The following is a 13,752-nucleotide window of genomic DNA, read 5'->3' on the forward strand; positions in this document are numbered from 1 at the left end:
GCCAGTGCTCGATAAGGACGGCAATTTAGCTAGAGAAAAATGAAGGGAAAGTGCTGGAGACACACACACACAGACATATAAATTATATAAAAGGAGTGTGTTGCCTCTGCGTTGGAATGATGATTATACCTCCAGAGGAAGGAGGAGGAGGAGGAGTAGAAGCGAGGATTATGCAGAGGAGGAGAAGCATGGAACTCGCCATAGCCATGCAGGAGATCAGAGGGTTTGAAAAGCTTATTCTTTCTTGATGGGACGGATAGAGATAGTGTTTGTGCTGCTACTGGTAGGAGTTGGCAACGGCTCGGCTCGGCTCAAGCCTGAACCGAGCCGTTCAACCGTTTCTAAACTGGTTAAGCCGAAACTGAACAATTGCCGATTCCTAGCTGCTAGTTTTAAGGCAGCTCTATGAACGAATAATGAATGAATGAATGTTCTCTTTGTTTCTTTTTTGTGTGGGCTCATGTGGCTGTTGGTAGCCTTTTATGTCCCCCGAATGAGAAAAAACACTTGAATACCCGCCCATCTATGTGGTTGTTGGTAGCCTTTTATGTCCCCCGAATGAGAAAAAACCCTTGAATACCCACCCATCTGTGTTAGCTACCTCGTGTTCTCGTGTTTGGCCCCCATGACTCAACATAACTTCAATTTCCCGATGAGCGTCAACAATGTTTCCCACTAGCTGCTTGTGTTAGAGGCTGACTACTAATTAAGCATAATACAAGGAAAGCTAGACTAAGAGGAATGTCTAACCACCAGACCACCCTTAGAGATACGTGAGATGGACCTGAATCTCCTTGATATCTCATATTATCGACTATTGATGCGGGTTGTACCGTGGGTGGCGTAATGATTCCATGTGCTTCACCTACACGAACCATAGCTACATTGCCAAAGTGTCGACATAGGTCTAGACTGCCCCATAAAGAGGGCAACTAGCCTTCTTATATAGCCGGAAACTTTAGGCCCTCGTTTGCTCACACTTGGCTATGTCATATGAAGTGGTCAAGTGATAGATAACAAACTTCACAGTTTATCGCACATCGTAGAATTGTAGTATCCAATTCATATTCATGTTCCTTTCGAAATTAATCCGCATGTACTCATCATAAGATAAGGAAGTACGTGTTAACTCGTAGGATATGAAGGTTCATCATAGAAATGGAATATTTAGAAACAATAAAAATATAATTGTTTTGTCTCAAAAAGAAATCAATGGGATCAATTTATTTTAACCACCCATCACAAGGTGAAGGAAAGCATATGCTTTTAAGTTTCTTTTGGTATGATGTGTTTTCAGATGAATATTTCAATGTATTCATACAAGAACAACCTAATTCATTAGGTAGCATTATACATTCTCATGATGTTTACTTGTATGAATATTTCAGAGTTTGTCAAATTAGTTTGCATGTATCACGAAATATTAATGGAAAAACAATGAAAATGACTATTTAAGAGGGCACACTAGCTATTCAGGCGGTTTGACATTTGACACACGCATGATAGTCTGATTCAGTTTGGATAGTCCAATTTTGTGCGCAATATAAAGTCAATGACAAGTTATGCCTTCACTAATGGAAGATTGTGTTACACTCATCTATAATTGCTTCATCTATTACATAGGCAAAGCCCATGGAATGAACAATAATTTCAAACTTATGACTTGGAGTTGGAGGTTTGATTTTTTATATTTCATTCATGTCAAACCATTGGCATAACCATGAACACGTTGTTTTAATATTCATCAAGTTGAGTGGAACGAGACTATGCCATACCTTGCCTCGTATCCATTGGAAGTGCTTAAACATATTTGAAATAACACTAGTTCAACACCAAGGGAAAATAGATATCTGTCACCAAGAGAAACATAAGCACTCTCAAGCCCTTCGATGTGCTTTCAAGACAATACTTTCTGGGATTATACGGAAATCATTGAGTAACCACTAAATCCCAATGCATCATCACAGCGTCAATAATTGAGGAGAACACAAGGTCAAGCGTTGGAAGCCGGATAACATTTTGAAGGATAAAAGCAGAGCTTTATCATATATATACCACATTTGGAACTCCAGTCTCCAACCCAAAGCAAATCCTATCAGAAAGCATCAATACATATTCTTCTTCTCACTAATTTCAATCTCAACAAGCCCTACAAATGTGACTTCTATGAATTTATATGCCACATTTGGGACTCCAACCCAAAGCAAATCCTATCAGAAAGCATCAATATGTATTCTTCTTCTCACTAATGTTTACGCCAATCAATCTCAACAAACCCTACAAATGTAACTTCTATGAATTCATATACACATTGAAAAATAATGTTTTCTTATACATCAGATAGAGCTAATATCAACAATGAAAAATGATGTTGTAATAGATAGTCATACACAACAGATCTCTAAAGCATTGCAATATAAACAGGTCTTGTTATGCAATATATAAACCAGAGTCTTGTGTATATTCATGAAATTCTACACAATTGAAAAATCATTGTTTGTACATGCCAAACATCAAAATAGCATACACGCATTGTATGTACTCTCCGACAGCCTATCCTCGACCAAACCATCCTCTCTGTGGTTGAACCGAGTCCCTGCCATTCATCAGCTTATCCAAAACAACATTTAGTTCAACTGACTGACCATTTTCAGTTAAATGCCGAACCACACCCCTAGCTTGTTCTCTTGAAAACCCCATCGAAACAACCTTCTCAACAATCTCATCAACTGGAGAGCGGTTTGCGGATGAAGAAATGGGTACTGCTGGTAAAGTTGAGTGAGCCACAGGCTGGGCAGTTGGTAACCGAGGATAACCACCACTCGGGGCTGAGGGAACCGGCTGAGCGGCCCTATAAGGCGGAGCACCATATCCTCCACTAGATGTTTCATACATGGATGGTGCTGCTTGCAAAGGTGGGGCTTGCTGAGGTGGCACTTGTCCATAAGGTGGTGACATATTAACACCTGGAGGAGGTCCAACTCTTCCATCATATACGGGCTGAGATACATTTGGAACATGTTGTTGAGAAGGTTGATATGCTCCTGGGGGGTATTGAGGAAGCTCCGGTATATAACTGCCTGCACCTACAGACGGTGAAGGCGGAACTGGATGAGGCTGCTGCATATGCCCATATGCTGGTGCTTCTCCTGAAGGATTGTAGGAAGCTTGTGGCGGAGGAGGTGCTTGTTGATAATGAAAAGGTGGCATTGATGGAGGTGCTTGTTGTTGATATGGTTGTTGAGGTGGTTGGGAGGCAGCAGGATAAGGTTGTTGAACAGATGATTTGGGTTCATTCACTGTTGGAGGAGGGGCATTTTGAGGCACAAAGCTTTGTTGTTGTGGAGGCTGTTGAGGTGGGACATTTTGAGTTGGAAAGCTTTGTTGTTGAGGAGGTGGTGGTGGTGGTGGCGGTGCTTGATGCTGGTATTGTGTGGGTAATTGTGGTGGATACATATGCTGAGGTGGCTCTGAAGATGTTATATGACTATGAACTTCTTCTTTGTTTTGCTGCCAGGTATCAGGCACTTGTGCAGCTCCACTTGTCATCTTGTCATGGGTATGTTGTGGTTGCAGTTGAGACTTTGTCTGCTCCAACACTTGTTGCTTATCTTGTACAATTTGTAACCTTGCATGAACCTGTATAACATGAAGCAATCAATCACATATTGCTACCAATTCTCTCTAAATCAGTTTACTGATCTAATTATGTGTATTGTTACATGCATCCTAATTATACCTCTCCGAGAAGATTTTCTAGTTTCATAAGCTTGCGATTACTTTCGTTTTGGTTCTCATCCTCTGCAAGCTTAAGCCTCTGAAGTGAGTGTTCTAGACCTTGCACAGTGTTCTCAAGATGTGCTAGCCTTGCACTTACACCCTCGAGGCTGTATAATAGCTTTTCAGTATGACTCTTCATTGTGGCTTCAATCGTATTAATGATGGCTCTGTCCGATGCATCCTTATCTTCCTTATACCTCACAGGATCAGGACCTCGAGGCTTTTCATTATTCAATGGCCCCTGTGATACAAAACATTGTTAAATCAGTAAATTAGTTCTGAGATCAATTGACTAAATAGTATTAAGCATGGCAGAATAAAAAATGAATCTCTATGAAGCCTGGCAGCATCAATGAATATGTCTGTATATGTATACTCACAAGACTGTCTAAAAGATCAAAATTTGAGCCTCCTGGAAATTCTAGACATGAGGAAGGGCATAATACCACTTCAATGTTCACACAAAACAAGCTATTGCAAAGTATGAAACGAGTTTTACATCATCGACCTTTGAACATGTAAACCATGGATGAAAATCTCCATCCATCAAATGGAAACTTTTAGATATAGTATCCCATTTCATAACTGCCAAAACTATAGAAAAGCAAATCAAAACATTCGTCCATAATCATTTCATTGAATGCCTTAATGATGGCTGAAATAGAAGCGATAGCAGTGAAATAGAATAAGGGAAAAGTTTAGGTTTCACCAGCATATAATTCACATCAATATACTACAATGTCTGAAATGAGAAAGAAGATTGCAGCATAGAATAACCAAATCAAGTAACATAAACAAACCATCTAATCGCCATCAATAGACTAAAATCCATACAACTATGTAGAAATCCATACAACTATGTAGAGAAAATGAATACTCTCATGTTTTTTTCTTCTCAATCAACTTCCTTGATTACAAAAATATGTTTCAAGCTTCTTTAGAAAATCCTCATTTTTTAAGAATCACTTGAAGCACTATGAAGATGAGATAATTCACACAGATCAAATCCTACTACTTGATATTCTCTATACATAGAGAATAAAGAGTATGTAAAGAGACAAAGTAAACAAAAACCTCCAAATTATGACTGCTCCCGAATTACAAATGGAGGACTTTTGGTTTTTGCGGAACAAACATAGAATTTCCCAAAAATTGCTCAACTCATCATAAAGACGGGATTCTATGACACGGATCAATCCTACTACGTTCCTTTCATAAACTTCTGTTGAAAATGAATTAACTATTTTTCCTGGTTATTGTAGAATACCATCAAGACGAAATGGTTTCTCGAAATGGAACATCGTTGAATCCAACACGAAGAGAATATTCACTTGGACCCTTCCTACGACAAGGTTTTCCGACACCAAAACAGAAACAGAAACAGCACATAGGAAACGCAAGTAGGTGCTGGAAAAGTTGCAGAAATGACTACATCCAAAGGAGAGAGGGCACGAACAAACTCAAAAAAACATGTACAGAAAAATATGAGAGAAGAAGAAAGATACCTGGTGATGATGGTGGGGGTTATTGGGAGGAGCAGGGGAGGTGCCTTTGAGGAGGTGGATAGGATCCTCTGTTCTATGACTGTTCTCTGACGATTTGGGGAAGTGGGTGAGATGGAAATCGTAGCTGGGAGGAATGGGGTCCAAAGATGGGTTCTGATCAAGCGGGGGAGGCGGAGGCGGCGGGATCGGCGGATTGGAAGGCGGAGAGGCCGTGGAGCGAGGATGAAGCAGTTCGAAGAAAGGCTCGTTAGGGGCGCCTTCCATTCTGATCAGAATTATTGCAGAGAAAAAAGAAGATCTGATCGCGTCTGCTGCTTCTGCTTCTTTCTGATTTTTCTTCTTCAGTTAGGGATGGAGCCCGCAGAGAATGGAGATAGAGAAATACCTGAAGCTTGAAGAACAGAGAGAAACAGAGACAAGAGAGAGAGACATACAGGAACAGAGGAAATAGAGAGGAAATAGAGAGGAGGAGGAGGAGGAGGACAAAACGCCAAGTCGGTTCCACACTTGGGCGGGCATAGAAAACGTGTTGGCCACTGAACGTGGGGTAACACCCACACCAAGGAAAACATTCAACTATTGGCCTTCTATACTGTTAAATCACCCTGACAATACAGAAAACATTCAACTATCCTTCCTACAGTACTAGTGATAGTAGCAATAGTAGTAATACTAGTAGTAGTAGTAGTAGTAGTAGTAGTAGTAGTAGTAGTAGTAGTAGGGATCTTATGGCAAGATAAATCATCCACAATGTTGCAATATTGTGTGTAGTAGTAGTACGGATCTTAATGGCAAGTTAAATCGTCCACAATGTTGCAATATTGTGTGTAGTAGTAGTAGTATGGATCTTGTGGCAATTTAAATCGTCTACAGTGTTGCAATATTGTGTATAGTAGTAGTAGTAGTACAAATCTTGTGGCAAGGTAAAATCGTCTACGGTTTTGCAATATTGCAGGACACATACCCAACTCCTTCACAGGACAACTTGTCGTTGCGGAGCTTAGTTGTGGAATTTATCAAATCAAGTTTCGTTTTAACCTACAAACTTCTTTGTTGTATTGCATGGAGTCCATCAAACAAGAATCCATTTTTCAAACACCATTGTACCACATATGCTAAGGTAGTAGAAAACAACCTTATATGACAGTGAGGGTAAAAAGCTCTAACTCCCGAAACAAAACCCCATTAATAAAGGGGTGACAAAACATCCCTAGTTATTGATCCCCAAAGTTGGGACATAACAATTGAATTTGCCTTTGCAATTGGGCATACAAAGAATCTAGGCATGACCTCCTCCGCGATCACTGTATAAAGAAAAACATGCCCCATTAAAAATGTGACGATGTTTTAAAGCCATCACTAAAGGCAATCCACCCATCATTGCCTGCCAAAGCAACACTTTCACATGGAATGGAATACAAGAATGCCATCTACATCCAAAACCTGATGCCATTGTTGCATACAACAAGGAATCTAACATGCCCCACTAAAAATGTGACGATGTTTAAAAGCCATCACTAAAGGCAACACACCCATCATTGCTTGCCAAAGAAACACTTTCGCATGGAATGGAAGACAAGAATGCCATCTACTCCAAAAACCAACGTCATTTGTTAGATACACTGGGAATTTTGCCATGTATGTGAAACATTCATCACTAGCCAAGGTCTATTACATACACAATTGGTGTGCACCACTAGTATCAATTTCTTACCATCGCATAGTTCCTCTACCACCAATTTCAAGATAGGGGACACATGAATAGTTATTGAAACTACTTATCACCAAATAGTCATATCCAAGAGGCCTATATGAACATTGATAACTCATGCCTATCCATGTGCACATTTTTCTCTAGATTTGTGTATGCACATTCATTAGTAAAATTCTTCTACATTGAGAGTCTCTACTATATCGCATAATAATATGCAAAAATGTTTCATTCCACTTTGGTTCCATTTTGATCACAATAGAAATGTTTCATTTTCATTGTATTAACCATATATTGACTTTCAATTATGATAAAGTACTTATTCTTATTATCAACTTTTGTGACATGCTAACGTTTATGTAACTTTTGAGAATCTTTAATCATGTTTTTAATAAAAAGATGTGTTGAATTCTTTCTCTAATTCTTTGGGATGGATGGATGGATCAAGATAAATTTGAGTGTGGATACATGTACAAACACATAAAGAAAGAAGAGTCATGCAAGACATAAATTCCAAGTCGTTTTCACCTTGGACAAGTTAAACATTTATCAAAATACTTGGGCGAGCACGAGCACAAAATCCTTTTTTTTGTAAAAGTATTATATAATAAAACAACATCACAACACAAAAATCTTCTAGCTATAATAAGAGGCATTCACAACAAGGTAAACCCTTTAAGTAACAATCGGCAACGGGTTGAACCAAACTGAACCGCTAAACCGCGGTTTAACGGTTTCAACGGTTCAGTTCGGTTCGTTTCATGTTTAGGTTTTTATTAACGGTTCAATTCGGTTTCAACAGTCAAAACCCACGGTTTAAATGGTTTCACGGTTTTTTATTTTTTTATTTTAATTTTAATTTTTAAAAAATTTAAAAAATTGTTAACAATCTTTTCATTTTTAGACCTTATTTTCACATTTTAGGAACATCTTTAAAATTTTTAAATTTTTAAAAAATGAAATATTATAAATATTAAAAAATTAAAAATTTGACCTATGTTGAAAACCGAAATTGAACCACAAAACCGCGGTTTTTATGGTTTAATGGTTTAACGGTTAGAAAAATGTTTAACGATTTGGTTCCGGTTTCAAAAAATTTAAATGGTTTGGACCCTCTCAAACCGAACCGAACTGTTGCCGATTGTTACCTTTAAGGTGTTGTAAGACTAAGTGAGCTACTTCAAGGACAATGTGCCCTTAGAACTTAGTTGTGAAAATGACCAAATGTACTTTCCTTTGATCGTATGTACCTATTGTGGTGCTCCATGAAGACTATCAAGCAAGATCCCATTTCACATACTCCAATTGTACCACATAGCCTAATACTTAAGGTAGTTACGAATGGTAAGGAGGGTAAAACTCAAATATTCATGAAACAAGAACCATAGGAACGTCATTGTCTTTTGACAATGAATATATCCATGAAAGGAAACCCACTAAATGGATGGTGATGGTGGCCAAAGTTGCGAGATAAAACTCATGGATTTAGCATTTAGGCATGCAAGGAATCAATGTATGGCATACTAAACATGTTGTTGTTTGAGTTCTAGTGCTAAAGGTGACACACCCACCATTACTCACCGAAGAAACACTCCTACATCCAAAACTTGACACCACCGTCATATGCATCGAGTAATGTGCCATGCATTCGAAACCTTTGTCGCTAATCAAGCTCTACTTTTACTCAACTTATCATAAATGTAATTGGTGGTCTGCAGTACGATTATAAATCAAATTCTGCCATGGTAGACCAAGTTTCGGTTTTTAGCATGATTCACAACAATTTGTTATTCAAAATATCATGAAGGATGTCCATACTTGAATAAATCATTATTACATTGGGTGGAAAAAGAAGCTATCACTTATTAGAGTCAATATGATATTACTTGGCCAAAATATTTTATGACTCGATCATTGATGATATCAATCTTAACTCCCCAAAGAAGAGGGATGAGACAATCATTGATGGCCAAAAACTTAAGGAGACCCAAAATCCAGGAATCATGCATTTTACTGCAACTAGTCCACATTCACTGAAATATCGTAAGAGGATATTTAAGTTGCTTAGGAAAAGCTTAAAAATAATTGTTTGTAATTTCATCCCAACTTGAGCATTTATCTTCAAAATGATGTGAAATGGCATGCTCCAGCTCATCTTCATTTATATATTTTTCCAATGTCATCACAACTTGGTGCTCAACCATCTCCTTAAATTTTTTAAGTAGTTACATTGATCATGGTGATCTCATCTCATTTGTAAGCAAGCCATCCATGCTAGTGATCTCTAGGCGTAACAATCTTTAATCTAGCATGGAAGGCTTGTAACCCATGGAAGAATTTATGGGTTTGACAATTATGATAATGTTTATCCTACTTCATGCTTATTGTATGAGATTGTTCATTATTACGCATCAAAGGTCTTGTAGAAATTGAGACCATGTCACTTGTATATCCAACAACACATAAATTATGGGGACGTGCACCGACAAAGCATCACATTGTCTTTATTTAATTGTTGGAGAAGTCTCAACTTTTGTTTCCATATTCATGAATGTAGAATTCCACAAGGATGGTTAAGATGTTGAATAATACAATAAAAAATATCCATGCATGTGAGACCATTGTGAGCTTGGACGTCTCATGTAAACTATCATATTATCAATTATCCCATAATTTGGCGAAAATGATCAAGTCCAAGAAAGGAACAAATAAATCTCAGGGATTGCCTTGCCAATACAGGTTGGAAACATTCAACGTTGGTATGTGTATTCCCCGAACAATTGGAAAATGGTAACAACATGCATACACATGTCGTATTTATGTTATTAAAAATTCTAGCAATAAGCCTCATCATGCATGTTACAAATTTACATCGATGCAATCCAATCAACTTCATGTTAATGATCCATTGTGCAAATCGAAGGTATAACCAAGATTTCTTCCGATAATCCAAATCCATGGATCATACTTTAAGACTTCTACCACAATCAAGTTCCAACCATTTCTTTCTAGAGCATCCATCAAATTATGAAACGAGACGAACAAATCGGCAACGGTTCGGTTCGATTTTTCCTAAAATGTGAGAATTAGGCTTAAAAATGAAAAGGTTGTTTAAAAAATAATAATCAAATGGTTAAAAAAACTTGAACCTGAATTGAACCCAACCGTTTAAATTGTTAAGCCACGGTTTCGCGGTTCGGTTTGAACCGAACTCGATCGATACCACATTATCAAGCAAAAAGAATGGGCCAATTAAGTCAGTTTGCATAAAGATTCTTGTCTTTCACATAAGAGGAGGAGACTAATGTTTTCCTAATAATTATCAAAAGTAGTTTAGTTTTTTGTTTTTTTTCTTAGAATTAGAATTAGAATTAGGGGGGGCATCAGAAGATTTGTTGACTTGAGTAAGAATGTTTATTATTAAATGTCAGTTTCCATGGATTGATGTGATGGCATGTAGGTTCGGACCAATTGCGAAAAGCAACGAGTTAATTAATATTAGTTTATTTGATCCGATCCTTAATCATCTCCTCTAACTGCGAGAGAGACCAGTCACGCTGCATAACTGATGATATCAAGAAATTGCGCGGACAAATTGGTATAAAAAAGGAGCCGCAATGTGCAGGCAAGACAACATTTGTCAGAATCCATCTTTAGCTATTTAATATCCTTTATATCTTTCTGAGGGCTTCAATCACATCTAATTGAGGTTTCTCAACATCTAGAGCTGAATTAATCCATCCGATTTTTAAACATTAACTAGCCACGCCGGTTCAATCCCATTCAATTGCATAAATTCTGAAATTATTAGTGACATGGACGACATGATTCAGATTATTAAGAAGAAGACAGCTACTTTTAATTCTCATTCTAATTCTAGTTTGAAAGAAACAAATTATTACAACCCATTCTTCTTCTTGTCCTTCTTGCTTATCTTTGTGGATCTTGCGACAGCTTCCTCATCCGGAACTACTTACAACAGGTAAATTCTCAATATAATTAGGTCACAGGGATCATCCAATTTCCTGATCGTTGTCAGGAAGAAAGATTACCACTCATGCATATATATATATATATATATACGTTGTGAATGTTGCAATTACATTGCTAATAGAACTAAGATACGCAGAATCTTTTCTCAATTTACAAACACACAATTTAAAACCTAGAGATACAAAAATACAGGCGAGGTCATATCCAGAATTACATTAATTTAAAGGAATTCATGTAATTCTGGATCGATATGATCTCTGTATTTTGTATCTCTTGTTGTTAATTAAGTACGACATCAACAGATCAACATTACAGCATATAAGATACAAGTTAAATGTGGTCTCATGAAAAATTCCTTCTACCAAATGATTCCGTCATTATAGATCCACAAACTTACATATTACAATCCATGGCAAGTTGGAAAATCAAATCTGACAAACAAAAAGACATTCTTCTGAATCATGCTCCTACAGACCTAATGATTGACAATTGATATTAAGCTCCCTTTTTTTCAAACCCTATTAACCCTACTTTTTTGAAAAATCCAATACCTGTTGTGGATTGCATGGCTAGGAGGCAAAGTAGGTTAACACATCAGCCTCATTACAAATTGGTTTTTTGTCTTGATCCAATTGAACAATTCCAGATTAGTACAACCCATAAGGTTGATTCACATCTTGTGCTCAGGCCACTTTAACATACATGATCTTGCACCTTTTTCACACACAACTAGATTGTTAATGGAATGACATAACACAACCCTAGGTACTATTGGCATGACATAACACACCTAGGTACTACTGGCATGAGATGACACTACGGATAGTATCGGACGGACATCTCGCCATATGGTTCCCAAGTCTTTTAGAGGGGTGGAGCTATAATGACAGGGAGGGAGATGTGAGTTTGATTGATACACCAATGTGGCAAAGTAGTTGAGCTAGGTAGGGTAGAAAAGAAAGAGAGAGATTTAACAACAATAAGCTCATTATTCCCGTGGCGAGCAGCATAGATGAGTGTTGGAGACGCGACGACAATTGGGCGCAACATCGCATGGCGCTAGCGGATTGCGCCATCGGGTTCGGTAGCGGAACCACGGGCGGGAAGGGCGGCCAATTCTATATTGTCACGGACAATGGCGACGACCCAGAGACCCCGAAGCCCGGGACATTGCGGTATGGTGTGATCCAAGAGGAGCCCCTTTGGATATTCTTCGCGCACGACATGGTCATCACGCTCCGGAACGAGCTCCTTGTGACCGATGACAAGACCCTCGATGGCCGCGGGGCCAAGGTGCATATAGCCTATGGGCCTTGCCTCACTTTGCAATACGTGAGCAACGTAATCGTGCATGGATTGCACATCCACGATTGTCAGCCTGGGTCCCCTGGCCTCGTGCGTAGCTCCACTTCTCACATCGGCTACCGTGCTGGCTCAGATGGTGATGCCATAAGTGTCTTCGGGTCGCAACACATTTGGATTGACCACAACTCCCTCGCCTCGTGTGCTGATGGCCTCATCGATGTCATCCATGCCTCGTCCCTCGTCACAATATCCAATAACCACTTCTCGAACCACGACAAGGTCATGCTCCTAGGCCATAGTGACATCTACTCCGCCGATACCACAATGCGGGTCACCGTCGCCTTCAACCACTTCGGTCCGGGGCTAGTCCAACGTATGCCTAGGTGAGAGTAATTTGGTTGTACATGTTTATAGTAATTTAGTTTTAGGTTTCTTTAACACCTCTAATACTAGTACTACCTACATGTCATGAAATGAACCCATTTGATTTTATCATGTAGGTGTCGTTTCGGATACTTTCACGTCGTCAATAATGATTATTACGATGGATGGGGACAATATGCAATCGGAGGAAGTGCCTCTCCCACCATCATTAGCCAAGGCAACAGATTTCGTCCCTCTTCCGGCAACGTTAAGGAGGTGATCCACATAATTTCAATTCATAAATTCTTACATGCAACACATGTTTTAATGTTGACACTCACTAGACTAAGTATGGTTCTACAAATGGACCTATGATGAGAGATCACTCAATCCTATTCATTATTTGTATAGGTGACCAAACGTGAGGCGGCTTCGGACACAACATGGAAAAATTGGAGGTGGAGATCCGTTGAGGATACATTTGTTGAGGGGGCATACTTCGTGCAATCGGGTCCTAGTGTTGACACATCTGACAAGCTTTACAGTACTGCATTAGTACAATATTCTGGGACGTTCTCCCCATATATGACTGCTTTTGCTGGAGCACTCTCATGTTCGACTACATCTGCTTGTTAAGCCCCACCTAGTTGTTTGTTATATATATTTTCCATGGGCACATCTAGTGCTCGTAGAAGTGGTGTTGGGCTTCCACCCTCTACATGAACTCATTGTAAACTCTCATGATTGATTTTCAAACATTGGTGTGAAAGATATTGACACGTATTCTTGGATTAATTTGCAAGTGCCGAACCACGAATGATCATATTGTGTTATTGCCAAGTTGTGCTAAGTTCTAACCCATATTTCTGTGTTCTTATAATAATGCAAATATGTCACCATAACATCAATTCAAGCAAAGTAAGGATAATGATTCCCTTCTTTAAAACTTTTGTGAAGTTGTTACCATTGATATTAAACTCAAACTCAATTGGCTTTTTTCATAATGCAAAGGAGTACCGAGCTTTCCACATTATAAGTTCTGTTCAATATCTCCATTGAGCAACATAATATTTAATGCTATTTTAATAACACTAT

At 38.6% G+C, this 13,752-nt stretch overlaps 2 protein-coding genes across 2 annotated transcripts; one reads left to right on the forward strand and one right to left on the reverse strand.

Annotated features, from left to right (window-relative positions):
- Positions 1-2,352: 2,352 nt before the first annotated feature.
- Positions 2,353-5,579, reverse strand: LOC147860681 (uncharacterized). The gene is made up of 3 exons (XM_087323478.1): positions 5,286-5,579; positions 3,740-4,021; positions 2,353-3,639 (listed from the first exon to the last, which is right to left on the reverse strand). The coding sequence occupies exons 1-3, from the start codon at positions 5,547-5,549 to the stop codon at positions 2,554-2,556; spliced, it is 1,632 nt and encodes a 543-aa protein (XP_087179604.1). The 5' UTR covers positions 5,550-5,579; the 3' UTR covers positions 2,353-2,553.
- A 5,198-nt stretch (positions 5,580-10,777) lies between these two features.
- LOC147860682 (putative pectate lyase 2) lies at positions 10,778-13,452 on the forward strand. Its single transcript, XM_087323479.1, has 4 exons — positions 10,778-10,978; positions 11,997-12,677; positions 12,795-12,933; positions 13,069-13,452. The coding sequence occupies exons 1-4, from the start codon at positions 10,812-10,814 to the stop codon at positions 13,291-13,293; spliced, it is 1,212 nt and encodes a 403-aa protein (XP_087179605.1). The 5' UTR covers positions 10,778-10,811; the 3' UTR covers positions 13,294-13,452.
- The last annotated feature ends 300 nt before the right edge of the window (positions 13,453-13,752 follow it).

The sequence above is a fragment of the Azolla caroliniana genome, unplaced genomic scaffold (genome assembly GCF_043228905.1).
Source record: "Azolla caroliniana isolate FFs.n. ecotype wild unplaced genomic scaffold, voAzoCaro1.0.p SCAF_8, whole genome shotgun sequence".
NCBI classification, from domain to species: Eukaryota; Viridiplantae; Streptophyta; class Polypodiopsida; order Salviniales; family Salviniaceae; genus Azolla; species Azolla caroliniana.

Bases quoted from the DNA above. Each gene is read 5' to 3' on its own strand.
- LOC147860681 (XM_087323478.1), bottom strand. From the start codon at position 5,549: ATGGAAGGCGCCCCTAACGAGCCTTTCTTCGAACTGCTTCATCCTCGC. The intron at 4,022-5,285 runs GTATCTTTCTTC...TTTGTATCACAG, and splicing joins ACCCCCACCATCATCACCAG to GGGCCATTGAATAATGAAAA. The intron at 3,640-3,739 runs GTATAATTAGGA...CATGTTATACAG, and splicing joins TAGAAAATCTTCTCGGAGAG to GTTCATGCAAGGTTACAAAT.
- LOC147860682 (XM_087323479.1), top strand. From the start codon at position 10,812: ATGGACGACATGATTCAGATTATTAAGAAGAAGACAGCTACTTTTAAT. The intron at 10,979-11,996 runs GTAAATTCTCAA...CGTGGCGAGCAG, and splicing joins TCCGGAACTACTTACAACAG to CATAGATGAGTGTTGGAGAC. The intron at 12,678-12,794 runs GTGAGAGTAATT...TTTATCATGTAG, and splicing joins CTAGTCCAACGTATGCCTAG to GTGTCGTTTCGGATACTTTC.